The following is a 25,708-nucleotide window of genomic DNA, read 5'->3' on the forward strand; positions in this document are numbered from 1 at the left end:
TTTTTCTTCATATATGCTGCCAGACCTGCTGAGCTTTTCCAGCAACTTCTGTTTTTGACACCAGGTTAGTCCAACAGGTTTTTTTGAAATCACAAACTTTTGAATCGTAGCCCCTTCATCAGGTGAAATGAGAGTGAAGAGCATCCAGACACAGAATTTATGGGCGGAGTGATCAAAAGATCATGCGAATGGTGTGCGTGGAGTGTCAAATAAGTCTCTGGCAGGTGATCAAAATTGTCAGACGGTATGAGTAAAATGTCAACAGCTGAATAACAGGTGAAGAGATGTCTTATAGCCGGATTAAATGAGGCAGAAAGACAATTACAAAAAATTAAAAATAAGATAGTGCTAGAGACAAACCAAATGACTGGAACAACATGATTGTTATAACAGTCATGTGCTGAGGGTCTAACCAAAGTAATAAGTAATCCAAAACTGTATGAACTAATTAGGGTAGAGAGATCATATCAATTTATTATTTTTATAGAATCCCTACAGTGTAGTAACAGGCCCTTCGGCCCAACAAGTCCACACTGACCCTTGGAGAATCCCGCCCATACCCATCCCCCTATAACCCACTTAATCTACACATCCCTGAACACTGTGGGCAATTTAGCATGGCCAATCCACCTACCCTGCACATTTTTTGGACTATGGGAGGAAACCCATGCAGACATGGGGAGAATGTGCAAACGCCACACAGACAGTCGCCTGAGGGTGGAATCGAACCTAGGTCCCTGGCGCTGTGAAGCAGCAGTGCTAACCACTGAGCCACCATGCCACCCCATTATCAAGGTAATGGTGTCAAAACAGGACAGTAGGGAAGATTTTATGGACACAGAACAGTGCGGTGGGGTTACATGTAGTACAACATGAACCCAAGATCGCGGTTGAGGCTGTCCTCAGGGGTATGGAACTTGGTTATCAGTTTCTGCGCAGCAATTCTGTGTTGTTGTGTATCTGGAAGGCCGCCTTAGAGGATGCTCACCCAAAGATTGGAGGCTGAATTTTGTTGACTGCTGAAGTATTCCCTGATTGCAAGGACATTCAGCATCTGAACTTTGAGTAAGCATCCACCAAGGTGGCCTTCAAGACACACAACAATGCAGAATCGCCGAGCAGAAATTGATAGCCAAGTTCTGTACCCATGAAGACAGCTTCAACCATGTTCTTACGTTATGTTGCATTACATGTGACCCCACCACGCTGTTCTGAATCTGTAAAATCTTCCTTACTGTCCTGTTTTGATACCATCACCTTGATAAATTGTTATGATCTCTCTACCCTAATTACTTTGTACAGTTTTGGATTACTAATTATTTTGGTTAGACCCTCGGCATGTGACTCTTAGACTCTATTACTCTATCATATTATGCCAGTCATTTGGCTTGTCTCCAGCACCACCTTATTTTTAATTATTGGTAATTATCTCTGCCTCATTTAATCAGATTATAGGTCATCCTTTCACTTGTTATTCCACTGTTGACACTTTACTCCACCGTCTGACACTTTTGATCACCTGCAGAGACTTAGTATTCGACAATCCACGCACACCATTTGTATGATCTTTTGATCTCTCTGCCCTTGAACGATCTGCCTATAAATTCTCTGTGTGTGCTCTTCACTGTCACTTCGGGCTACACTCCGAAAGCTTGTGATTTCAAATAAACCAGTTGGATTATAAACTAGTGTTATGTGACTTCTGACTTTTGTATCTCTGTAGGCCCCATACTGACTGTTCTGGGTAGCCCAAGGTGTAAAAATTATCTCAGGCTAGAGTTCGTTAGGTTTGGTTGATTGTATTTGTAGAGAGGAGGCATAAATTGGGATTCCAGGCTGAACAATGGTTCTAGGCAGCCATCTTTGTGTTGGTGTATTTTCCACAGAGCTCAGCACAGCTTTCAGAAGTTTTGAAAAGTCCAGGGTCTTGTCCACTGATTTAGATGATAGGGATTTTTGCTCAATCCTACACATCCCCACTTTGATACTCTACCTCAGAGTATCACTCTGCGCGAGTAAAAATTCAAAACCCATGTTACCGTGGTGGGATGGATGTCAACAACGATAAGTCAGATTACAGAAAGGAGACGGAGGGCTTGGTGTCATGGTGCAATATTAATAACCTGAATTCAATGTCAGCAAAACAAAAAAAAAAACTGATCATTCACTTTAGGAAGAAAGGAAGAAGATATGTTACCATCTACATCAAGGGAGCAGAGTTGAGAGGGTTGAGAGCATCAAATTCCTAGGAGTGATGATAACCCAACAACCTGTCCTAGACTTTGCACATAGATGCGGCAGGCAAGAAGGCACAACAATGCCTTTTCTTCCTCAGGCAGCTCTTTCGCCAGTCAAAAGATACAGAAGCTCGAACACACGCACCAACAGGTTCAAGAACAGCTTATTTCCTGCCATTATTAGACTGTTGAATGGATTTTCTACCTTTAAATAATATTGATCTTGCTTTATGCACTTACTGTGCAGTGTAACCTGTATGTCTCGCTCCATCTAAGCACCCCATGATCTGTATGTCCTTGTTTGCTATGATCTGTCTGTACTGGTCACAAAATAAAGCTTTTCACTGTACTTACTTTTCACTACACATGACTACAATAAATCAAATCAGAGACCCAAAAGGCAACTCCCCAAATGACCAAACCCCAATACAAACATTTCCTCCCCTGAAAGACAGTGCCTTGTCCCCTGAAAGGAAAACAAAATGCAGGATTAGAGAAAATCAAAGCATACAGGGATACAGTATCCCATTCAGATGCACAACACTAGATTTACACCATAAATACATTTTACAGTTTAGCCTTTACATAGGAAAACAATGTACATCTCCATCATAGGCCTTCTATGAACAAAATTTTCACACACATTACATCTCCGGCCTTTTATGGTGTCTGGATTTACGGGCTCGATACCTTGCCCTCCAATTGATTGCCCCTTGGGTTAGTGTCCCCTTGTGTGTTTACATCTGTTTGGTTTGTGTTTCCCAAATTCTAGCTTGTGGAACCTTTGGAACATCTCCCAAAGCTTTTGTGCAGTCGCCCTGTCTCCCTTGGGCATCATTTGGGTAAGTGAACTTCAATTTAAACTTTAATGTAATGGAGCATAGCGACTCTCTTCCCCCCCATAGAATTACCAAAATGTTCCCTGCGCCTCTTGGGGTAGCAGGATCCCTACCAATGAAATGTCTCTCTAATCACTGGGGTGTACACATTTCCCCTTCCGTTAGGGCAACCCAACAGCGAAAACCTTGTCCATCTGACCATCCTTCCCTGTAGACATGGAATATTACTACAGCCCTTCAACAGTACTCGGCCTCAGCCCCATTTTAAGACAATCCAACATCTTACACCTTACACAAATTTCAGCTCTAAACTCTAAATAAACTATACACTCAAAGACCGTACAACATCACCTGTCTTCAGGTGGCCAAATTAGCATCAAATGGTTCTGTGCCTCCTGCAGCTTCCGGACAGCCAGTACTCCAGGGACAACAGGGTCCTCAGCCTTCGAGTTTGGAGAGTTCTCCACAGAGCTCCCTCTTTACTTTACAGGGACCTTCCCTAGTCCTGGACTATGGTCGTACTGGTCTGGCTTGAGGGGAGCTCGCCTTGGCTCTGCAGCCTTAGAGTCTACAGCTTCCTGCAGGGTCTCTCCACTGCCTGTAGCTTCTCCTGGGGCTTCTCCTAGTCTGGGGCTGCTGTTTGACCTATGGCCCTCCCTGAGGGCTTTTCACTGTCTGGGGCAGGTGTACGTTTCATGCAGCCTCTGGGCGACAGGTACCCGGGAAGCATGGTGTCATCAGCTTCAAAGGCCAGGGAGCTATCCTGAGCGCTCTCCCTTTCTACCTGGGGAGCCTCTCTTTTCCCAAATTGTGGGCAGGCTAACCTGCCCTGTAAGGCAGTTCATTGGCTCTGGCCCAGTGGCCGGTGGGCCTGTGGCTTCCCCGTAGGCTCTTCCCATTTCAGTGCTGCTGAACAGTGGTTTCCCTGGGGCCTTTCCAATATCTAGGGCAGGTGTACGCCTCCTGCAGCATGCCCCTGGTTCTGTGGACTGTGGTTTCCCCTGGGGGTCCTTCATAGTCTGGGGCAACTGTCTGACCTATGGCCTGCCCTGTTGGCTTTGGGGAACCTTCCAAGTCCCAAACTATGGGTGTGAGGCAGTTCACTGGCCTTGATCCTGAAGCCTGGGGGACTGTGGCTTTCCCTGGGGCTCTCCACAATCCGGAGCTGCTGCCTGGTTGCCTGCTCCCTAATCATGGCCCACAGATTCTTGCTGACTCGTTATTTTGTGCGTGCCCTCTAGATTCTTTGCCTTAGCCAGCGTTCTTAAGAGAGTTAAGGACAGGATCATGTGCTTGGATCGTCTTCAGATCTGGGGCCACTGCACCCTTGCACACCCACTTTGCTACACACCCCGTCCGCCCACCATCCCTGACTTCTGCTGTCAGGCACCCAGGTCCCAGCAGGTGCCTGCTCCGGTGCATTCCTTGGCCAGTGTGCCAGCCTCGTGGATGCCCTCAGCGTGGGGTCCAGTCTTTCTGCGTTCCCCTGTCCACACAATCAGTCCCTTCCTGCCGGCCAATTTGTGCCTTCTCTGGGTTCACCTTGATCACTTCTGGGTGTAGTCTCAGTCCAGGGTTATTGTAGGGGACAGTGGTGACTCTTGCACTACCTGCCAATGGCTACCCTTCCCGACCCTATGAGTGCGGCCTGGAGCACCTCTGTAAACCCCTCAAAGGAGCTAGGGGAGTCTTGCACTACCAGACCTGGTTCTTGGGTGGGCACAGGAAGATTCCTGCTCCCACCCATCTTCCATGGATTGGGACAATCCTTCTTCCAGTGCCAGCTCCTCCCACATCTGAAGCAGTCGCGTCTCTTATCGGGAGAGCTGCGTCTCTTATCGGGAGAGCTACCTCTCCCTTGCTGCCATTCCTTCCTATCCTAGGTAGGCTTCAACTCGTGTACCCTTGGGTGGCCCTCTGTCCTCCGCCTGGCCATTCCTAAATGCTAAGGACAGCTGTTTCACTACCATCTCATCAGTGGCCTGGGGGTCTTTGGCGTCAAACCTAAGGTCAGCCTTGGTCAGCAACCTCAGTAGGCTGAGATAACAAGGTGTAGAGCTGGATGAACACAGCAGGCCAAGCAGCATCAGAGGAGCAGGAAGGCTGACGTTTCGGGCCTAGACCCTTCTTCAGAAAATGAAACCTCAGTAGGCTGTTGGCCACCAGGATGTGGATACAGTTCTCCCTGTACTCCACGTGATCTAACCTTGTTAACCAATCTACCAATTGGAACCTTGTTGGACACCTTACTGATGTCAATATAAAATCGTCCACCATCCTGCCTTCATCAGTCTTCTTCATCACTTCATCAAAAATTTCAATTTAGTGAGACACGATTTCCCCACGCACAAAAAGATGTTTACTCGTCCTTCCAAATACTTGTAAATCATGTCCTTCAGAATCCCCTCCAACAACATGCCCACTGCTGATGTCAGACTCACCGGTCTATGGTTCCTGAGATGTTCCTTGCCACTTTTCTTAGTGTGGAGTTTGTACATTCTCCCCATGTCTGTATAGGTTTCCTCCAGGTGCTTTGGTTTCCTCTTACAGTCCAAAGATGTGCAGATTTGCCAATGAATCAATTTTAGATTGCAGTCCCTGTTGTGATGTAGAAAACATGTCATCCCATTTGGACACAGCAAACTGTCACAAATTGCAATTGCAACCAATGAGCAGAATCAACAGTTTTACCTGCTGTTTGGGGGAATTGGTTGAATTCCCTCGCTCTTCTGATAATGCCATAGGGGGCAGTCTGAGGGTGCAGTCATAGGTTGGTTCATTGCTGATTGGAAAGGCAGTAACTATAATAGTGCAACTATTCCTCAATATTACACTTGGAAAATCCAGAGACAATGGCCCAGCTCTTCTTTTTTCTTAATAGTTGTACACTGAAAGATACCGATCAGAGCCATGCAGAAGTCTGACTATGCCATGGTTGTGTGGAAGTTGGACATTTGAAACCATTCCACGGGGCCCCCAACTTGAAGTTAGAATGGAAGACCTCAGAGTGCTCTGACTGACTGATCCGAATAGTTAGTCAAGAAAGGTTTGGAGGAATTAAAACCTGGTATACCTTACAGCTAACAATAGAACTGACTCCCAAGCACTCGCATCGACTCATCCCCTGCCAATCTACTCCCTCTTCCAACTACCTTCCCTCAGCAGCCTGCTCCAGCTGGGAAGGCTCCTGGCCCTGCTTATTCTGACTAGGAAGGACCACGGATTTCCATGTAAATGGTGTCCCTTTTTGGTGTGAAATTATTTGGAAATGGGGCTGTCAACTCTGATTGGAAAGTCTGAGCCAATATCAACCGTCCAGGTGGGTCTCATTGGCATTAGTAAGGTTACAAATATATCTTTAGAGTTTGTAAACATCAAAAAGAGGCAGGAGGGAGGATGATTTGTTGTCATTTGAGCTGTTATTGGACTATGTAGGTCAGTGAGCACAGGGGTAATGAGGGAGTTGGATTGAGTATGAGTTAAATACGGATAGTGAGATTTGAATACACTCAAGTTTACTGAGATTGTAAGGTGTCAGTCAGACCAGGATCACATTGTAGTAGCTGGATCTAGAGGCAAAGCAGATTGCTTCTGTCACAACAAAACATCTTTTCCTGTTGCTATTATATTCCCTAAGATATAGGAAAAGAAGTAGGCCATTCAGTCCATCACCTTTCCTCCATTATTCAATGAGATCATGGCTGACTTGATAATCCTCCAATCCACTTGCCTGCCTTTTCCCCATTACTGATTAAAAATCTGTCTATCTCAGTCTTGAACATAGTTAATGACCCAGTCTTGGCAGCCCTCTGTGGTTAAGAATTCCAGATTCACAACCCTCCAAGAAGAAATTTTTCCCATCTTAAATGTGCGACCCCTTATTCTGGGATTATGCCCTCTGGTCCTAGATTGTCACATAAGGAGGAACAAACTGACTGCATCTACCCTGTCAAGTCCCTCAAGAATCTTGTATGTTTAGCATTGTCAAATATTAGGACTACAGATCTCGAGGAATACACTGGCATTTGTAAAAGATCCACTGCTCAGAAAAGTATGAAAATCACTATTAATAAAACCATTTTGCCAACATTCCAGTGATTACACTGATACGTCAGCTTGTTCACTCTAAATTTTCTGTATGGCATGGTGCGGCATAGTGACTCAGTGGTTAGCATTGCTACCTCACAGCACCAGGGACCTGGGTTCAATTCCACCCTCGGACGACTGTGCAAACTCCACGCACATTCTCCAGGTGTCTGCGTGGGTTTCCTCTGGGTACTCCGGTCTCCTCCCACAGTCAAAAGATGTGCAGGCTAGGGGTATTAGCCATGCTAAATTGCTCGTAGTGTTCAGGGATGTGTAGCTTAGGTGGGTTATAGGGGGATGGGTCTGGGTGGGATGCTCCAAGGGTTGGTGTGGACTTGCTGGGCTGAAGGGCCTGTTTCCATACTGTAGGGATTCTATGATTTTAATGGTTAACTGAAGTACTAACCATTTAGAATGATCAGAAAATCTAAGCCAAACATCCTTGAAATGTCTCTGGAGGCTATGGCTAGTGGCTGTTTATTCCTTCAGATCAGACAATCAGATATTGACAAAATCATGGATTGTCCTGAATAATTTTCTGTACAATTGTTGTTTCTATAATTTCTTCAATGAAGTAAAACATCTTACAAAAACATAGTTAAACAGTAAATGCCACCGAGCCAAAGGTATAGTAAGAGAGCCTTAATAAAGAATGTAGTGAGGCAAAGATTTACAGAGAGAATTTAAGAGTTTAGAGTACAAATGGAGTAAGACACTGTCACCAAATGATGGAGCAAAGTAAATAGATTGGAATGAAAGGAACAAAGATCTCAGAAGAGATTTTGCAAGCATTGTTCCCAGGTTATTTGTTGTGCGTAGCTTGTTTGTTGCACCAGGGGTGCATTCCAGACTCTTGCGTACTGTGCAGTTTACAATCAGAATAGGCCTGGAGGAGATGACAGAGATAGAGACGGGCAAGGTCACGATGGATTCGAAAACCAAGGACGTTGAATTCAGGGTGCTGCTAGACTTGGAGCCAATAGGGTCAGCAAATACTGGAGTAATGGATGAGCAGGACTTGGCCTCAATTAAACATCATAGGGATCTACAGCAAGAGGCCTTTCAGTCCATTATTAATGGATTGGGCCAGATACCCTGCGCATCCACTCCCCCCCCCCGCCCCCCAAAAAAAGAGTAAGGAGATAGCTTAGACCCTTAACTTTACATTTATTTAAAAGGCAAGTATGAGGTGCTGTGTTCCAGATGTAGTTTGATTGATCTACCATCAGACTTTAAGCAAAACACGCTATTCAACATATCCTTTCAGTGTGGAAACAGGCCATTTGGCCCATCAAGTCTACACCGACCCTCTGAACAGCATCCCACCCAGATCCATCTCCCCCTACCCTATCCCTGTAACCCTCCATTTCCTATGACTGACCCACTTAGCCTGCACGTATTTGGACTGTGGGAGGAGACCGGAGTACCCAGAGGATATGGAAAGAGTATGCAAACTCCACAGACACAGTCACCCAAGGGTGGAATTGAACCCAGGTCCCTGGTGTTGTGAGGTAGCAGTGCTGATCATTGAGCCAATGTGACATATTCTTACAACACAGTTAAAGTGTAAATGTAAAAAAAAACTAGTCAGAACTAACTCTATTGAAATACTTAGCAATGTATGATTTAACCCCTAATCGTCAACTGTTCCAATACAGGCAGCATCCTATAAACAACAGTTTGCCTCATTTATTTCTTAGGGGAGGCATCTCATCTAGAAGTCTTTAGCAGCAGAGAACTCGAGCTATAAGCTCAGCAATAGCAGCAACTCTCTTACTGACTGAAAGCAAAACTAAAAGCCTCCTGGGTCTAAGAGAGCCCTGACCCCACCCACTCATCCTTCTTTGGTCTAATTTTAAAAACACCCAGGGATCACTCCAAGCTGTTTACCAACTGCCTATCTGAAACTGACATCCCTGCACCACTGTGGCAACACCTCTTTGCAAGACAAACAGTACAGAATACATTTCTCATAAAGGCACAGTTCTGTCACACCATTGCCTCTGCACTGTTCAAAAATAACCAACTGACTGCACTAATCCCATTTTCCAGCCCTTGGCTCATAGCCTTGGCATTGCAAGTGTGCATCTAAATACTTTTTAAATGTTATGAAGATTTCTGTATTTACCAACCTTATACGCAGTAAGTTTCAGATTCCGACAACCCTATGGATGAAAAAAAAGTTTCCTTTCTCTAAACATTCTGCCCCTTACCTTAAATCTATGCTCCCTGCGCAGTGATTACTCAATCAAGGGGAAAGATTCTTCTTGTCAATCCCCCTCATAATTTTATACATCTCCTCTTCTCTCAGGAAAACAATCCCAGTCTGTCCAAGCTCTCTTCTTAAACTCTCCAGTTCAGGTTAGATCCCAGGTAAATCTCCTCCGCACCTTCTTCAGTGCTATCACATCCTTCATATAATGTCAATTCTAGAACTGCACACAATACTCTAATTGTGACCCAACCAATGGTTTATACAGTTCCAGCACAACCTCACTGCTCTTAAATGCTGCACCTTGACTAATCATAGAATACCTACAGTGTGGTAACAGGCCCTTAGACCTAACAAAGTCCACACCAACCCTCAGAGCACCCCACCCAGATCCACCTAATCTACACATCCCTAAATACTATGGGCAATTTAGCATAGCCAATTCACTTAGCTTGCACATCTTTGGACTGAGGGAGGAAACCAGAGCACCCGGAGGAAACCCAAGCAGACATGGGGAGAATCTGCAAACTCCACACAGACAGTCGCCTGAGGGTGGAATTGAACACGAGTTCCTGGTGCTGTGAGGCAGCAGTGCTAACCACTGAATCATCATGCTGCAAATATACCATATACAAAAACAGAAGTTGCAGGAAAAGCTCAGCAGGTCTGGCAACATCTGTGATGAGAAAATTGAAGTTAACATTTCAGGTCAGGTGACCCTTCCTCAGAACATATATCATATGTCTTCTTAAACACTTTATCTGACTGTCCTGATATTTTAAGAGACCAGTGCACATGCACATCAAGGTCTCTCTGATCCTTGGAGCTTCCCAGCATCCTACCATCCATCATATATTCCCATGCCTTGCTTGTCCTGCCTAAGTGCATCATTTCACATATATCTGGATTGAATTCCATTAGCCACTGATCAGCCCATCTGACTAACTCATCTATGTCTTCTTGTAGTCTAAGGTTATCCCCCTCACTATTTACCACAACACAAATTTTTGTAGCATCTGTGAACTTCCTGACCAAATCTTATTGAGGTCTAAATCATTTAGATAAACCACAAATAGTAAGGGCCCCAACATGGATTAAAGTGGGACCTCATGGGACACAGACTAATAATCAGAAAAAAACCCTTACATAACCCTATACTTCCTGTCACTCAGCCAATAATGAATCAAATTTGCTAAATTTCCTTGGATCCCATGAGCTCTTACCCTTGCTTTCAGTCTTCCATGCAGGATCTTATCAAAACCTTACTGAAGTCGGAAGTAAACTACATCAAAAGCTTGCCCTCATCTAAACACTTGGTCACCTGTTCAAAAAATTCAACTAAGTTGGTCAGACATGATCTCCCTTTAACAAGACCATGCAAACTGTTGTTGATTAATTCCTGCCTCTCAAAGACAGATTAATTCTCTCCCTTATAATTGTTTCCAATAGGTCTTGCATCACTGAGGTTAAACTGACTGACTTTGAGTTTTCTGTTTTATCCACATCGTATAGATAGTAGGAGGCCAGCCAGGTGTAGCCGAATTGTAACGAAGGTATTCAGCTTCCAGAACCAGATCTGCAGCCATAGCCTACAAGACATTTGTGTAAACAAATATCTATTAAATAATTCTGTTCTATAATATTGAAAAGCGATGATTTTGTATTAGAACAAAGAACAAAGAAAATTACAACACAGGAACAGGCCCTTCGGCCCTCTAAGCCTGCGCCGATCCAGGTCCTGTATCTAAACCTGTTGCCTATTTTCCAACAATCTGTATCCCTCTGCTCCCTGCCCATTCATGTATCTGTCTAGATACATCTTAAATGACGCTATCGCGCCCGCCTCCACTGGCAACGCGTTCCAGGCACCCACCACCCTCTGCGTAAAGAACTTCCCACGCATATCTCCCTTAAACTTTTCCCCTCTCGCCTTGAAATCGTGACCCCTAGTAATTGAGTATCCCACTCTGGGAAAAAGCTTCTTGCTATCCACCCTGTCTATACCTCTCATGATTTTGTAGACCTCAATCAAGTCCCCCCTCAACCTCCATCTTTCTAACGTAAATAATCATAATCTACTCAACCTCTCTTCATAGCTAGCGCCCTCCATACCAGGCAACATTCTGGTGAACCTCCTCTGCACCCTGTCCAAAGCATCCACATCCTTTTGGTAATGTGGCGACCAAAACTGTACACAGTATTCCAAATGTGGTCGAACCAAAATCCTATACAACTGTAACATGACCTGCCAACTCTTGTACTGAATACCCCGTCCGATGAATGAAAGCATGCCGTATGCCTTCTTGACCACTCTATCGACCTGCGTTGCCACCTTCAGGGTACAAGGGACCTGAACACCCAGATCTCTCTGTGCGTCAATTTTCCCCAGGGCTTTTCCATTTATCGTATAGTTTGCTCTTGAATTGAATCTTCCAAAATGCATCACCTCGCATTTGCCTGGATTGAACGCCATCTGCCATTTCTTCGCCCAAATCTCCAATCTATCTATATTCTGCTGCATTCTCCGACAGTCCCCTTCACTATCTGCTACTCCACCAATCTTAGTGTCACCTGCAAACTTGCTAATCAGACCATCTATACCTTCCTCCAGATCATTTATGTATATCACAAATAACAGTGGTCCCAACACGGATCCCTGTGGAACACCACTGGTTACAGTTCTCCATTTTGAGAAACTCTCTTCCACTACAACTCTCCATCTCCTGTTGCCCAGCCTGTTCTCTATCCATCTAGCTAGTACACCCTGGACCCCATGCCACTTCACTTTCTCCATCAGCCTACCATGGGGAACCTTATCAAACGCCTTACTAAAGTCCATGTATATGACATCCACAGCCCTTCCCTCATCTATCAACTCGCACTTCCTCAAAGAAAAACTTAAGGGAGAGAGGAATGTAAGATACGAAAAGTACTGGCTCACTTTCAAACCCCAAAATTGAATGAAATTATTCACAATAAGAACCAAACACTACAACATTTTTAAAAGGATCATTTAGCACCTGTAGCAATGTTGAGACAGTAATCCCAAAGGGTGCACCATATGACTAATCTCCAAAGGCTGCTGTCCTGAGACTGACCCAAACAAGTGCCTTTTGAGTGCCACTTCTAAGTGTTAGGACTGTGACAGTTAGATAAATAACAGAGCTACTGGTTGTCACTTTTCCTGCATGCAGGATAACCATGTGGTTTCTGAATGACGAGCCTTCCCCAGTGGCTAGGCAACGTTAGTTAGCTAGCCCAGGAATAAAAGTTGCTAACCATGGGTGTGATCTAAAAACTAAACCAAACATCTACTTGAAATTGCAGTGATTAAATTAGGCTTCAAGCTCCCCTTAAATTGTTTGACTAAACACAAAAGTAAAATCTTCCATGACCAGCACAGTATGTTCTTTAAGATTTTCTCTATGTAAAGGACAGTATTCCATGGCGCATTGGCACGGTTAACAAGATTTAGTTCTGTCTATAAAGCTGGAAGTGGATTTAAATCATCAAAAATGAGCGTTTCTAATAAGGGTGTCCTTATATGTTACTAATCTGATTTTATATCACAAAAACTATTTAACAGTTTAATTGTACATATCAGTTTTTTAGAAAATGAAATATTTTGATGTGTAAAAGATTTAATAATGTGCTGACGAGATGATGAATGCAAGTTAATATTTCTGAACGTTGAGTATTTCCAGCACTTTCTGCTTTTACTTCAGATTTGCAGCATCTGCACTTCTTTGCTTCTGTAAACAGGAACTTTGCTGCCATTCCTTCTAGACTGCATATAAAAAAAATTACACTAATCAACTGTCTGTTGATCCCCTCCACAAATCAGGAATGTTGTACAAGGGTGGAGAAAGGTATTAGAAAGCCTTCAAGGAAGAGGATTCTGCAGAACATGAACACACCATCATACATTTAAGAGAGATAGTAGGAACTGCTGATGCTGGAGTCTGAGATAACAAGGTGTAGAGCTGGATGAACAGGCAGCATCAACGGAGCAGGAATGCTGACGTTTCGGGTCTGGACTCTTCTTCAGTAATGGGGGAGGGGAAGGGGGCTCTGAAATAAATAGAGAGGGGGAGGCGATGACAGAAGGTGGATAGAGGAGCAGATCGGTGGAGAGGAGACGGACAGGTCAAGGAGGCGGGGATGAAGCCAGTAAAGGTGAGAGTGTAGGTGGGGAGTTGGGATGGGGGTTGGTCAGCGAGGAGGGAGGGGCACGTAGGTGGGAAGGAAGACGGACAGATCAAGGAGGCGGGGATGAGGCTAGTAGGTAGGAAACTCTGAGTGCTGGCCAAATACATTTAAGAGATCTTTTTTGTTTTCAAATAGGATTTGCTGTGAATCTGGAAGTTATTCTATCACATCCCAAAGCTGTGTTCAAGCGGGGTGGATCACAGCCAGGAATGCAGGAATCAGACTTTCTGAAACAGATTACAACAGTCCAAGAACTTGAGCCAAAAGCTGCTAACTGCACCAAGTTTAATATAGTCAACTCTCAACCATTTGCTGACTCCTAATCTGCTTTGAGGTAGTGCTGTAAAGATTTGCATCATCAGAAAATAGGAGGGCAGGAAAAGACAAGTGCTGGTGATGAAAAACGCTGTTTGCTTTCAAACCATATCCTACTGTGAAGTTATTTTGTAGCTTGTCATGAAAATCTGAGTGCTGGCTAAATGCTGGTGGTGATGACAGGACTGGGGATGCCTTTGAAGAGCAAAGAAAGAGCAGGATTGGGGGTGGAGAGGATGGGGTGAGGAGGTCAGCCATGGTTGCCTCAGAGTTCCTAACCCCAATTTTGTAGCATGCAACCACTTGGGTTCCCAAACCCCATTTTGGAAGTCCTGCTCTTCCATGAAGTTGCAGCCATGTAACTAATATACTAAAGTAGCTTTGCCATTACAGGCCTTCATAGAGTCTTCTGCTATTGAGCTTCGGCACACTTTGCCACAAATGCAATTTAGAACTGTTTGTATACATCTGATACTTATCTATTAGTGTGTAGTTGCTCTATAGTCATGCTGATGACTTACAAGTAATTGCCACTGCACAAATGTTTTGCATAAACAATCTTGAGTTGCTGATGAATCTAACCAATGATGCTGGGGAATGCTGCTGCTTGCAAAGATTCGGAAAAGGTTTATGGTAGAAATCAGAATTTGAAGAAGGAGCTACAAGTACTAACAATCAGAAGTTGGGGGGGGTGGGGTTGGTGGTTGGAAATATTTGTATAACGTAAAGATCTTAAGTGCTGAATAGAATGAAATTGGTCTTAGGTAGAAAATTATCTAAGATTAGGATAGAGAACCTTATTGGGCTAAATCAATAAATTTCCAAACATTTTTACCCAAAATTGTCTTTTTCATTATCCCTAACTGATTTCAAAATAAAGGGACAATCATTGAATTAATTTAAGTAACAGAGTATTAAACATCCATTGAATTGGAAAAATGACAGCCAAACTAAGAAAATCCTGAGGGACAAATTTCTTCAATGAGAAACTATACTATCTTCCAACCTTTCAAAATGTGATTGTGAATATTAAGTATGCAATCCAAAGTGAAATAAACTAGGTGATTGCATTTAACACTACAGGAAAGGCTGAAGCAAAGGATCCTTTGCACTTATAGAATTATATAATACTGTAGAAGCCGTTTGGTCTCTCAAGTCTGTGCCACTAAATCTATAATAGTCTCACCTTCCAGCACTAGGCCTATAACATCATACAGTCATACAGCACAGAAACAGGTGCTTCGGTCCAACCAGTCCATACCAAGCATAATCCCAAATTAAACTAGTCCCACATGCCTGCTCCTAGCCCACATCCCTCCAAACCTATGCATGTACTTATCCAAAAGTCTTTTAAACGTTGTAATTGTACCCATATCCTCCACTTCCTCTGGAAGTTCACTCCACACACGAGCCACCCTGTATAAAAAATTTGCTCATGTCTTTTTTTAAAACCTTTCTCCTCTCACCTTAAAAATGCATCCTCTAGTCATGCAATGCCCCATCCCAGAGAAAAGACAACTACCATTAACTCCATCTATACACCTCATTATTTTATAAACCTATAAGGTCACTTCTCAACCTCCTACACTCCAGTGAAAATAAATCCCAGCCTTTCTTCATAACTCAAACTTCCACACCTGGCAACATCCTGGTAAATCTCTTCTGAACACACTTAATTATATTCTTCCTATATACTGGGCAACCAGAATTGCACACAGTATTCCAGAAGAGGCCTCACCAATGTCCTGTACAACCTCAATTTGACTTCCCAATTCCTATACTCAAAGGATGGAGCAATGAGGGCAAGTGTGCCAAAAACCTTTTCAACCACCCTGTCTATACAGGGCACAAACTTCAAAGAATTATGTACCTGCACTCCTAGGTCCCTCTGTTCTACAACACTACCTAAGGCCCTACCATTGTTAGGTTATGACATTTCAAGTGCTCATCCAAGTACTTTTAAAAGGTTGTGAGGTTACCCGCTTCAACTATCCTCTCACTTGAAGTAGACAAGTCCTTGGTTTAACATCACATCTGAAAAGGACATCTTTGATAGTGTTGGACCACCTCAGACTTGCAGTAGACTTTCAGAATTTACCTGTGGGCCCACGTCCTGGGTGAGATTTGGATGTTGAATCCTCTGACTCAGAGATGAGACACTGCTGGTGCACACATTTGGATCCATAAGTGAAATAGCTGCTCTTCAAAATACAATTGGAGGTCAAGAACACATCGGAATTGTTCTGCTGAAAACAATTACATGCAGGTATTCAAAATTACGAGGGCAGCTGATACAGTCGTTAGGGAGAAATTGCTCTCAGTGACAGTAATCAGAAATTAAAGGTTTAAGGTAATCAGTAAAATATAGAAGGAGAAATTTGTTTTTTTTTAAAAAATGCATCACATGATGATGATCTGGAATGCACTAATTAAAAGATTATTGAATCCACTTTTGCTTGAAAAAATATCCAAAGGGAATGGATAATTAACTGCAAACAGGAACTGCAGTGCAATGGGGAGGAAGCAGGGGAGTGACAATCACTTAAAACAGACGCCATAGGTGTAATGGGCTAACCGGTCTCCTCCTCATATTTGAAGAGAAACAAATTCTTTTATTTTGTGTTTTAGGTGCTTGTTTGGCACACACGGACCGAGAAGGCAAACCTTGTATATGAACCTAAACACAACCAGGATATAATTCACATTGAAGTCTAGAAATCACTGGTTTGAGCCTATCAAGAGCCACGTGGACAAGGGAGCCCAGCACATGCCCTGGTAAAATGGAGGCTAAACAGAAGCTGTCATAGAATTCCATGATTCTATGAAGAAGCTGTCACAGCAGCAGGAAGAAGCTATTCACTTCAGACATTTTTTTCCAAGGGAAACAATTCACATAGCTTCAAAAGTTTATAAAATATTCTTTTTTTTTTCCATCTGCAAAGTTTTTAGCACGAAATTCATTCAATAAAAGACGTGCTGCAGACAAATGAAACTTCTCGTTGTGTAGCTGAATCAATTCACACGTATGCTTCAAATTTTCCATTACTTTAAAAATTGCCTCTTCCACAAGGAATTATGAAATTCATTGTTTGTCAACACCATAATCCCATTAGTTAACAGAGAAACTGAATGCAGGATAGTTTTATGAATACACATGTACAAGCTAAAACCACTCACACTGGCACTAAACATGCCTAGTGTCAATCAGCTTTTAAGGCTCAAATTGACTCTGAAGAGGAGTGACAGTATCTGCTCCAGTTAGCCTTAACACACACTAATTTTAGTGTGGTTCTGCCTCAGTGAATTTACACTAGATTAGTGCAACAATAATCTGATTAGCACTGACACTGAAGTTTAAAGTTTAAATGAACCTAATTGGAATGCTATCTCAGTGGAGCAAACAAATGAAATAATTCCGAAATACAAAACATGCACAACAGTTTAATTGAATTAATACAGTGAAATAACATACTTGCTATACTAGGCACCATATATGTAAACACAACTGCAGTAATAAACCCGGATGTAGCTCAAGGGAAACTCAAGGATATGGTGAGCGCTACGCACAGTTACCCTGTTCATGTTTGGTGCATTTAGCCAATAACTCTTTAAGCACCTGTTATTAAGTAGCCATTAAGGTTTAACAAAGATAGAAAACTCAAAAAGTATGCAAAAAATGTTATTTATATTACAATTATAGGTTTGAACATTCATAAACCACTAGTAAGGCAATTTTAAAATAAGTGAATACAGAACCATAAACTGTTTAAGGTGGAACAGTTTGGTGTGATGTGCATCAATAATTTTTTACAATATTAAGGGATAGAAATTCAAATCTCCTGTGTTAACACAAAACTTTTCTGCTTTTGGCAGGAAGTCAAAGGCTGGTGAGCACTAGCATTTTGTCTCAAATGTTCTGCTGCTGCATCAAAAGCTTCCCTCCTCAGGGAGATTTCTCAGATAAGCTACAGTGATTGGTGACAATAGTAAAATATGAAGGAGCAAAAACACTTTGTAAAAATATTTTTTTGCTTGCCTTTTCAAAGATCTACATAATCACAATTAGTTCAAACAATTGAAGACAAACTTGGAACATCGATTATAAAATCCCTACAGTGTGAAAACAGGTCCTTCAGCCCAACAAGTCCACACTGACCTACAGAGATTTCCACCCAGACCCATTCTCCTTTAACCACCCTAATCGACACATCCCTGAACACTACGGGCAATTTAGCATGGCCAATCCACCTAGCCTGCGCATCTTTGTACAGTGGGAGGAAACCAGAACACCCGGAGGAAACCACGCAGACACGGGGAGAAGATGCAAACTCCACACAGATAGCTGCCCAAGGGTGGAATCAAACCTGGGTCCTTGGCGCTGTGAGGCAGCAGTGCTAACCACTGAGCCACTGAGCCACCGTGCCGTCCCAGACTTATGATGTTAATTGAGCTAACATGGCAATATGTTGTTACATTGTGCATGAACTGTTCTAGGATGGGTGGCAAAATAAATTAACATTAGAGACAACACTGAAAGCATGTAGAAGCTACTTACAATTTGATATTTACAAAGTTATCAATTACAGATTATCATGGTATTAAAAACTCCCAACGCATTAATCATTTCTAGCAGCATTACTGAACATTTATTTCAGATAGATGATTTATAGCAGACACTTAAGGTTATGTGTTACTTAGCTATTTGAGGACCTTGCAACAAATTGAATTGTCACTTTTGACAGTTTGCATTACATAGTTGATATTAGCAGTGTTTTAATACTTAAATCAATGTACTGCTAAACTTTTTCAAAGAGGAAGGTGTGGTGAAAGCAAGAAATATACTGACAAATTAACATGCAATAAAGTATAGAGTACCTCTAGGGTTGCCAGCTAAGAATAGGTAATTTACCATTTGCAGTAAAACAGTTCAAACCATATACATTCTGTTTTCACTTCTTGGGATTTAAACCCAAACAAAAGTCCAAAACACTTACCACCTACCATCCAGATTTATTTTTCTTCCAATTTTGCTTTCTTTTATTTGCTCCACATCATAATATCACCACAAAGAAAAATCTTTGGAACAAAAGCAATAAGATGGTATCCAGGAAATGCTTTTTAAACTCACTTACACCTAGTAATTTAGCTCAGCAGCTCATACAATTTCTTCTACAGAGTTCAGGTGATTATAATTAGAGGGTACTGGATTTCCAGAGGGAGGCTGCCAAAATGACAATTCACTTTCTTCCCTTAGCAGTACAAGTACTAGCTACAAAGTCACATACAATACCATTAGAATTTGTTGTGAACAGTTCAGATAGCTTGTGATGAATACATTTTAGAAAAATAGTGAGGGGAAGAAAACATCTGAAACTAGTACTCCATTGTTTAAGCAGGGAATGACTTCATTTGATTGAATCAACAATAAGCTGCCAAGAATAGATCAAGTTTGTAACATCAAGCAGTCAAACCAGAGTATTTCTTTTTGCACCAATAAAACAACAAATGTCTGTTATGCAATTCAGATGATGGATAACTGCAGGATGGCGGCCTCAGCTCTTTCTTTGCTTCATTTCCACAACTGAGTACTAAGAGTCTGTCCTGTTGGTTTGCCTGTCCATCTTCCCATTGTGCCTGCAGCTTGGCTGAAGCTCATTACACCACTTGGGCAACTTAGATTCATCCCCGCCATCTGCTGATTCACCTGTGAACACATAAAACAAAATGCCCACTACAGAAAGCCGATATTGTGATACATGAGTCAACAATCCTCCTGCTAGCGTCTTAAAGTGCTGATCTTGATAGAGGAAAGTAAAGTGAGAGACATACAGTGGAGAAAGTGAGCATAAGAGATGCAATAACTGCGCACAAGCCCAGTATGACAGATTCATACATGAAAATTTCAGTAACAGCTAAGGCATGCCTGTAAAGATTGGTCCATTTCCCATTCTTTTGACTCTCCCAAGAGCTATTGTAATGGGTCGGGGGAGGTGTGGTGAGAATCAAAAATGGAGATAGAGAGAGGGAGGGAGTTGGAAAGGAAGAGAGGGGGGTGGTAGGGGGAGCAGAGAGGGGTGGGGGGGCGGTGAGGGCACGAGAGAGAGAACAGAGAGGGGAAGAGAGCGCAGCGGAGAAGAGGCGAGACAGAGGGAGAGAGAGAGAGAAGTAGACAGGAGGGGGGAGAGAGGGGGAGAAGGGGGAAAAGACGGGGGCGGACAGGGGGGGAGTGAGGGGGGGGGGGGGGCCATTGTGAAGCACGGAGAAGGGGCGAGAGAGCAGGACGGAGAGAAGAGGGCAACAGAGAGGTGCGGAAAGGGGGCGAGAGAACAGGGCGGAGAGAGAGAGGTCGGAGAGGGGAAGAAAGAGGGGGAGAGGGGTGGGCGAGAGAGAGGAAGAGAGAGAGAGGAGCAGAGAGGAGGAAAGAGGGGGGCAGAAAGGGCGAGAGACGGGGGTGGAGAGGGGATGAGAGAGAGGGGCAGAGGTGGTGAGAGAGATGGTGCAGAGAGGGGGAGGGATGAGGCGGAGAGGGTGAAAGAGAGAGGCGTGGAGAGGGGGGACAGGAGAGAGGGGTGGAGAAGGGGCGAGACAGGGGGAGAGAGCGCGGGGTGGAGAGGGGGCGAGAGAGAGGGGTGGAGAGGGGGAGAGAGAGAGGACGGAGAAGGGGAAAGATGGGGCGGAGAGGGGGGGAAGAGAGGGGTGGAGAGGGGGAGAGAGAGAGAGGAGCAGAGAGGAGGAGAGAGAGGGCAGAGAGGGGGGAGAGAGAGGCATGGAAAGGGGGAGAGAGAAAGGGGCAGACAGGGCGAGTGGGGCGAGAGAGAGGGAGAGAGAGAAGTGGAGAGGAAGAGAGAGGGAGAGAGACAGGGCGGAAAGGGAGCAAGACAGCAGGATGGAGAAGGGGCGAGAGAGAGGTGTGGAAATGGGGTGAGAGAGAGGACCGGAGAAGGGGCGAGAGAGGGGAGAGAGAGCGGGGTGGAGAGGGGGCGAGAGAGAGGTGCAGAGAGGGGGAAAGAGAGCGGGGCAAAGAGGGAGAGGGTGAGGGCAAGCAAGAGAAGGAGTGGGTGAGGGAGAGTGAAGGTGAGCGAGGACACAGGAGGGCAAGAGCAAGGGTGAGGGCGAGGGCAAAAGCATGGGTGAGGGCAAACGCGAGAGCATGGGTGAGGGCAAGTGCGAGATCATGGGCGAGGGAAAGGGAGAGGGAGGGAGAGAGATGACAGAGGGCAAGAGGTGGCGAGGGCAAGAGAAGGCGAGGGTGACACAGGGCAAGGGGGGGGGGAGCGGGTGAGAGCGAGTTAGGGTGAGAGTGGGTGAGACTGAGTGAGGGCGAGGGAGAGAGAAGGTGAGGGTGAGAGACAAGGTGAGGGTGAGAGAGCCAAGGGAGAGTAAGGGGGCGAGAGGCAGTGAGAGAGGGCAAGAGCGAGATAAGGCGACGGCAAAAGTAGGTGAGAGACTGCAAGAGTGAGGGAGACCAAAAGCGAGGGTGAGTCAGGGCAGATAGTGAGGGTAAGAGAAGGCGTGGGCAAGACAGGGCAAGAGACAGTGAGGGCAAGAGAGGGCAAGTGGGAAAGCAAAGGCGAGAGAAAGCGAGCAAGGGTGAAAGGAGGCGAGAGAGGGTGAGAGAGGGTGAAGGCAAGGGTGAGAGAATGTGAGGGCGAGGGAAGGCAAGAGAAAGCAAGGTCGAGAGATAAGGGTACGGGTGAGAGGAGAGGGCGAGGAAAGGTGAAGTAGCATGAGGAAGGGCTAGCAAGAAAGGGCGAGGGCAGGAGAATGAGGGGGAGGGACAGGGAGCAGGAGGGACACTCGCTCTCACTCTCTCTCGCCGTTGCCGTCCCTCACCTCTGCATGACCCTCCTCTCTCACCCTCTGTTGTTCTCTCTCGCCCTTGGTTGCTCCCGCCCTTGTCCTCGGTCATTCCTGCCCTCGCCCTCTCTCACTCACTCCCATCCCCGCCCTCACTCACTCACTCTCTCACCCTCGGCCTATCTCACTTTCTTCGATTTACCTCGCCCTCACCCGCTCTCGCCCCGGGAGGGTCAATGAGGGCGAAGGTGAGGGTGGGCAAGGTGGATGCCAGGGAAGGCAAGAGAAGGCGAAGTGAAAGAAGGTGAGGGTGAGAGAAGGTGAGGGTAAGAGAGGATGAAAAAGGGCGGGGAGGGCTAGCGAGAGGGAGAGGGCGGGAGAGGTCAAGGACGGGGTCAGGAGCAAGCGAGAGAGGGTGACGGTAGGATCGGCCAAAGGCAAAGGCGGGAGCTACTGAGTGCGAGAAAGGGCGACAAGTGTGCGGGGGCGAGAGAGTTTGAGAGCGGGCAACGGCGAAACAAGGCAAAAGAAAGCAAGGACGAGAGAAGGCGATGGTGAGAGAGGTGGAGAGGGGGTGAGGGAGAGACAGAGGGCGAGGGTGAGACAGGACAATGGCAAGGGCGAGAGCGAAGGAAATCGAGGAAAGGTGGGATAGGCCGAGGTCGAGGGAGGGAGGGAGGGAGTGAGTGAGGGCAGGGATGGGAGCAAGTGAGAGAGGGCGAGGGCACAGGAGGAATCGAGGGCAAGGGAGGTAGCAACCGAGGGAGAGGGCGGGAGCAACCGAGAGCGAGAGAGAATGAGAGAGGGTGAGAAAGGGCAAGAGAGAGGTCGAAGGCATGTGGAGGTGAGGGAAGGCAACGGCGAGAGAGGGTGACAGCGAGTGAGGGTGAGGGCAAGCGAGTGCGAGGGAGAGGGAGGGCGAGGGCAAGGGAGGGTGCAAGGGGCCGAGAGAAGGAGCGAAGCAAGGTGTGGGCTGCGCAGGAGAGATAGGGAGGGTGACGGAGAGCGAGGATGAGGGAGGGCAGAGGGCGAGGGTGAAAGGCGAGGGTGAGGGCAAGAGGAGAGGGTGAGGTGCAACAGAAGGCGTGGGTGAGACAGGGTGAGACCGTGTGAGGGAGGGCAACGGTGAGTGAGGGCAAGTGAGGGTGAGGGGCCGAGAGAAGTTGAGGGTGAGAAAGGTTAGGCAGGGCGAGAGGGGGAGAGGAAGGGTGAGAGGGGGCGAGGTGATGAGAGTGGGCATGGGCTGTGGTGGCGAGAGAGGGAGGAAAAGGCATGGGGAGGAAAAGGCATGGTGAGGGACAGCAAGGAAGGGCTGAGGGTGAGGGTGGGCAGAGGGCAAGGGCAAGAGCGAGAGAAAGCAAGGGCAAGACAGGGCGATGGCAAGAGAGGGCAAGGTCGAGAGTAGGCGAGGGCAAGTGACGGAGAGACAGGCCGAGGGAGAGGGGGGGGGACAAGCGAGAGTGAGAGGCGGTGACAGAAAGGGCAAGGGAGAGAGAAGGGGAGAGAGAGCGATGGCAAAAGTAGGCGAGAGAGAGCAAGGGAGGATGAGTGAGTGTGAGGGCGCGGGAGACCGAAAGTGATGGCTAGGGAGGGTAAAGCGCGAGGCAGGGCTGAGGGCAGGCAGAGGGAGAGGGAGCGTATGAGGGGCCAAGAGAAGTTGAGGGTGAGAGAGGGCGAGAGGGGGGCGAGGCAGGCCAAGTGTGGGGGCGAGGCAGGGCATGGGCTGCAGGGGCAAGATAGGGAGGGTGAGGCACGGTGAATGAGAGCGAGGCAAGGGAGGGCAGAGGGCGAGGAAGGGCAAATGGTAAAGAAAGGCAGAGGGTGAGGGCAAGAGAAGGCGAGGGCGAAATGCAAGAGAAGGCAACTGCGGTTGCCAGAGAGGGACGGCAAGGCATGGTGAGGGAGGGCAGAGGGCGAGAGCAACAGCAAGACAAGGCAAGGGCGAGACAGGGTGAGACAGCACGATTGAAAGAGAGGGCAAGTGCGAGAGCAGGCAAGGGCAAAAGAGGCTGAGGGAGAGGGAGGGGGCGAGCGAGGGCAAGAGTCGGTGAGGGCAAGGGAGAGAGAACGCAAAGGTAGTAAGGGCGAGAGAGGGCGGTGGTGAAGTAGGCGAGAGAGAGCAAGGGCGGATGAGGGAGATCGAGGGCGCAAGAGAGCGATGGATGAGGTTGAGGGAGGGCAAAGTGCGAGGCCGGGCAGAGGGCGAGGGCAAGAGAATGTGAGTGCGAGGGCAAGAGAAGGCGTGGCGAGACAGGGCAAGCGAGTGCGAGGGTGAAGTCAAGAAAGGGTGAGTGAGTGTGAGGGCAAGAGAGGCCGAAGGAGAGGGAATGAGAGGGCGGGGGCGAGAGAAGGTGAGGGCAAGAAGAAGTCGAGGGCGAGAGAGACCAAGAGCGAGACAGGCCGAGGCAAGGTGGGGGGGGGGGGGGGGTTGCCGAGAGGAGGGGGGGGGGCCAGGAAGGGGGAGGGGAGGGGGGGGGGGGGGGGGGGGGGGGGTGATGTTGCCGAGAGAAGGCGAGAGGCTCAAGAGAGGGCAAGAGAAGGTGAGGGTGAAAGTAGGTGAGAGAGAGCAGACAGGACGAGGGTTAGCGAGGGCAAGGAAGAGCGAGGGCAAGCAAAAGTGAGGGTGAGGGAGGACAGAGAGAGAGGAAAGGCAGAGGGTGAAGGAGGGCAGAAGCGTGGGAGGGCAAAGGGCAAGGGCCAGAGAAGGAGTAGGTGACTGGGCGAGTGCGAGACAAGTGTGTGAGAAGGTGAGGGAGGCCAAGGGCGTGTGAGGGAGGGCAAGGGAGAGGGAGCACAGGGCAAGGGACAGCGAGGGCAAGGGACAGCGAGGGCGGGTGCGGGCGAGTGATGGGGGCAAAGGAAGGTGAGAGAAAGTGAGGGTGAGGGTGAGAGAAGGAGAGGGCGACAGAAGGCGAAGTAGGGAGGGTTAGTGAGAGACGGCAAGAGAGGGTGAGGGCGGGAGTGAAGACGGGGGCAGGACCGAGCGAAAGAGGGTGAGGACTGGAGCGATGGAGGGCAAAGGCGGGAGAGACTGAGGGAGACGGCAGTAGCAACCGAGGGCAAGACAGAACAAGACAGAATGATAGAGGGCGCGGGCCTGCTGGGGGCGAGGTTGAGAGGGGATGAAGGCGAGAGCGGCCAGGAGTCGATGAGGGCAAGACAAGGTGAGAGAAGGCAAGGGTGAGAATAGTTAAGAGGGGGGGAAGGAGAGAGAGGGCGAGGGTGGGAAAGGGCAGGTGAGGGCAAGGGAGAGGGCTGGAGGCGGAGAGGAGGGTTAGGGCAGGTGATGGCGGGTGAGGGCGAGGGAGGGCGATGGAGAGGGACGGCGATAGAGAGGGAGGAGGAGAGGGCAGGGCGGGCGAGGGAAGGCAAAGGCAAGAGAAGGTGAGGGTGAGAAAGTGAAAGCAAAAGTAGGCGAGGGCGAGACAAAACAAGGGCGAGAGAATGCAAGGGAGGGCGAAGGAGGGAGATGAAGTGTGAGGGGGAGGGAGATGAAGTGCGAGGAAGAGGGAGCACGCTAGCAAGGGGGGGAAGAAGGCGAGAGAGAGTGAAGGAGAGGGAGCACAAGGGTGAAGGAGCGTGAGGGCGGGTGATGGCGAGGGCAGGTGAAGGCAAGGGAGGACAAGGGCGAGGGACAGCGAGGGAGCTCAAGGGAGAGGGAGGGCAAGGGAGGACGAGGCAGAGGGAGAGGGAGGAAAGGGAAGGAGGGTGGTGTGGGTGGGTGCAAGTGAGAGAGGGCGAGGACGGGAGCGAGCGAGAGAGGGTTGGAGGAGGAAGCGAGCAAGTGAGGGCGAGAATGGGAGCGAGTAAGGGTGGGAGCGGCTAAGAGCGAGAGAGGGTGTGAGAGGGCATGGGTGGGTGAAGGAGTGGGAGGGAGATCGAGGGGGGCAAGGGAAAGTGAGAGAAGGCAAGGTCGAGAGAAGGTGAGGGCAAGTGCGAGAGAAGGAGAAGGCGAGAGAAGGCGAGGGAGCGCGACAGCAGGGGCAGGACCAAGCAAGAGAGGGCAAATGCAG

The 25,708-nt window shown here is 47.2% G+C and overlaps 2 protein-coding genes across 2 annotated transcripts in view; one reads left to right on the forward strand and one right to left on the reverse strand.

Moving 5' to 3' along the window:
* The window catches only part of b3gat2 (beta-1,3-glucuronyltransferase 2 (glucuronosyltransferase S)), a 107,457-nt gene extending 90,844 nt beyond the window's left edge, over window positions 1-16,613 (forward strand). Inside the window, exons 4-5 of the mRNA XM_048597158.1 lie at window positions 13,719-13,876; window positions 16,527-16,613. Coding sequence (XP_048453115.1) covers window positions 13,719-13,876; window positions 16,527-16,613 — 245 coding nt within the window. The remainder of the gene's footprint in view (window positions 1-13,718; window positions 13,877-16,526) is intronic.
* A 706-nt stretch (window positions 16,614-17,319) lies between these two features.
* The window catches only part of LOC109930086 (stromal membrane-associated protein 1-like), a 251,251-nt gene continuing 242,862 nt past the window's right edge, over window positions 17,320-25,708 (reverse strand). The window contains exon 12 of the mRNA XM_048597072.1: window positions 17,320-19,602. Coding sequence (XP_048453029.1) covers window positions 19,468-19,602 — 135 coding nt within the window. The 3' untranslated portion in view covers window positions 17,320-19,467. The remainder of the gene's footprint in view (window positions 19,603-25,708) is intronic.

The sequence above is a fragment of the Rhincodon typus genome, chromosome 5 (genome assembly GCF_021869965.1).
Source record: "Rhincodon typus isolate 14 chromosome 5, sRhiTyp1.1, whole genome shotgun sequence".
Taxonomy (NCBI): domain Eukaryota; kingdom Metazoa; phylum Chordata; class Chondrichthyes; order Orectolobiformes; family Rhincodontidae; genus Rhincodon; species Rhincodon typus.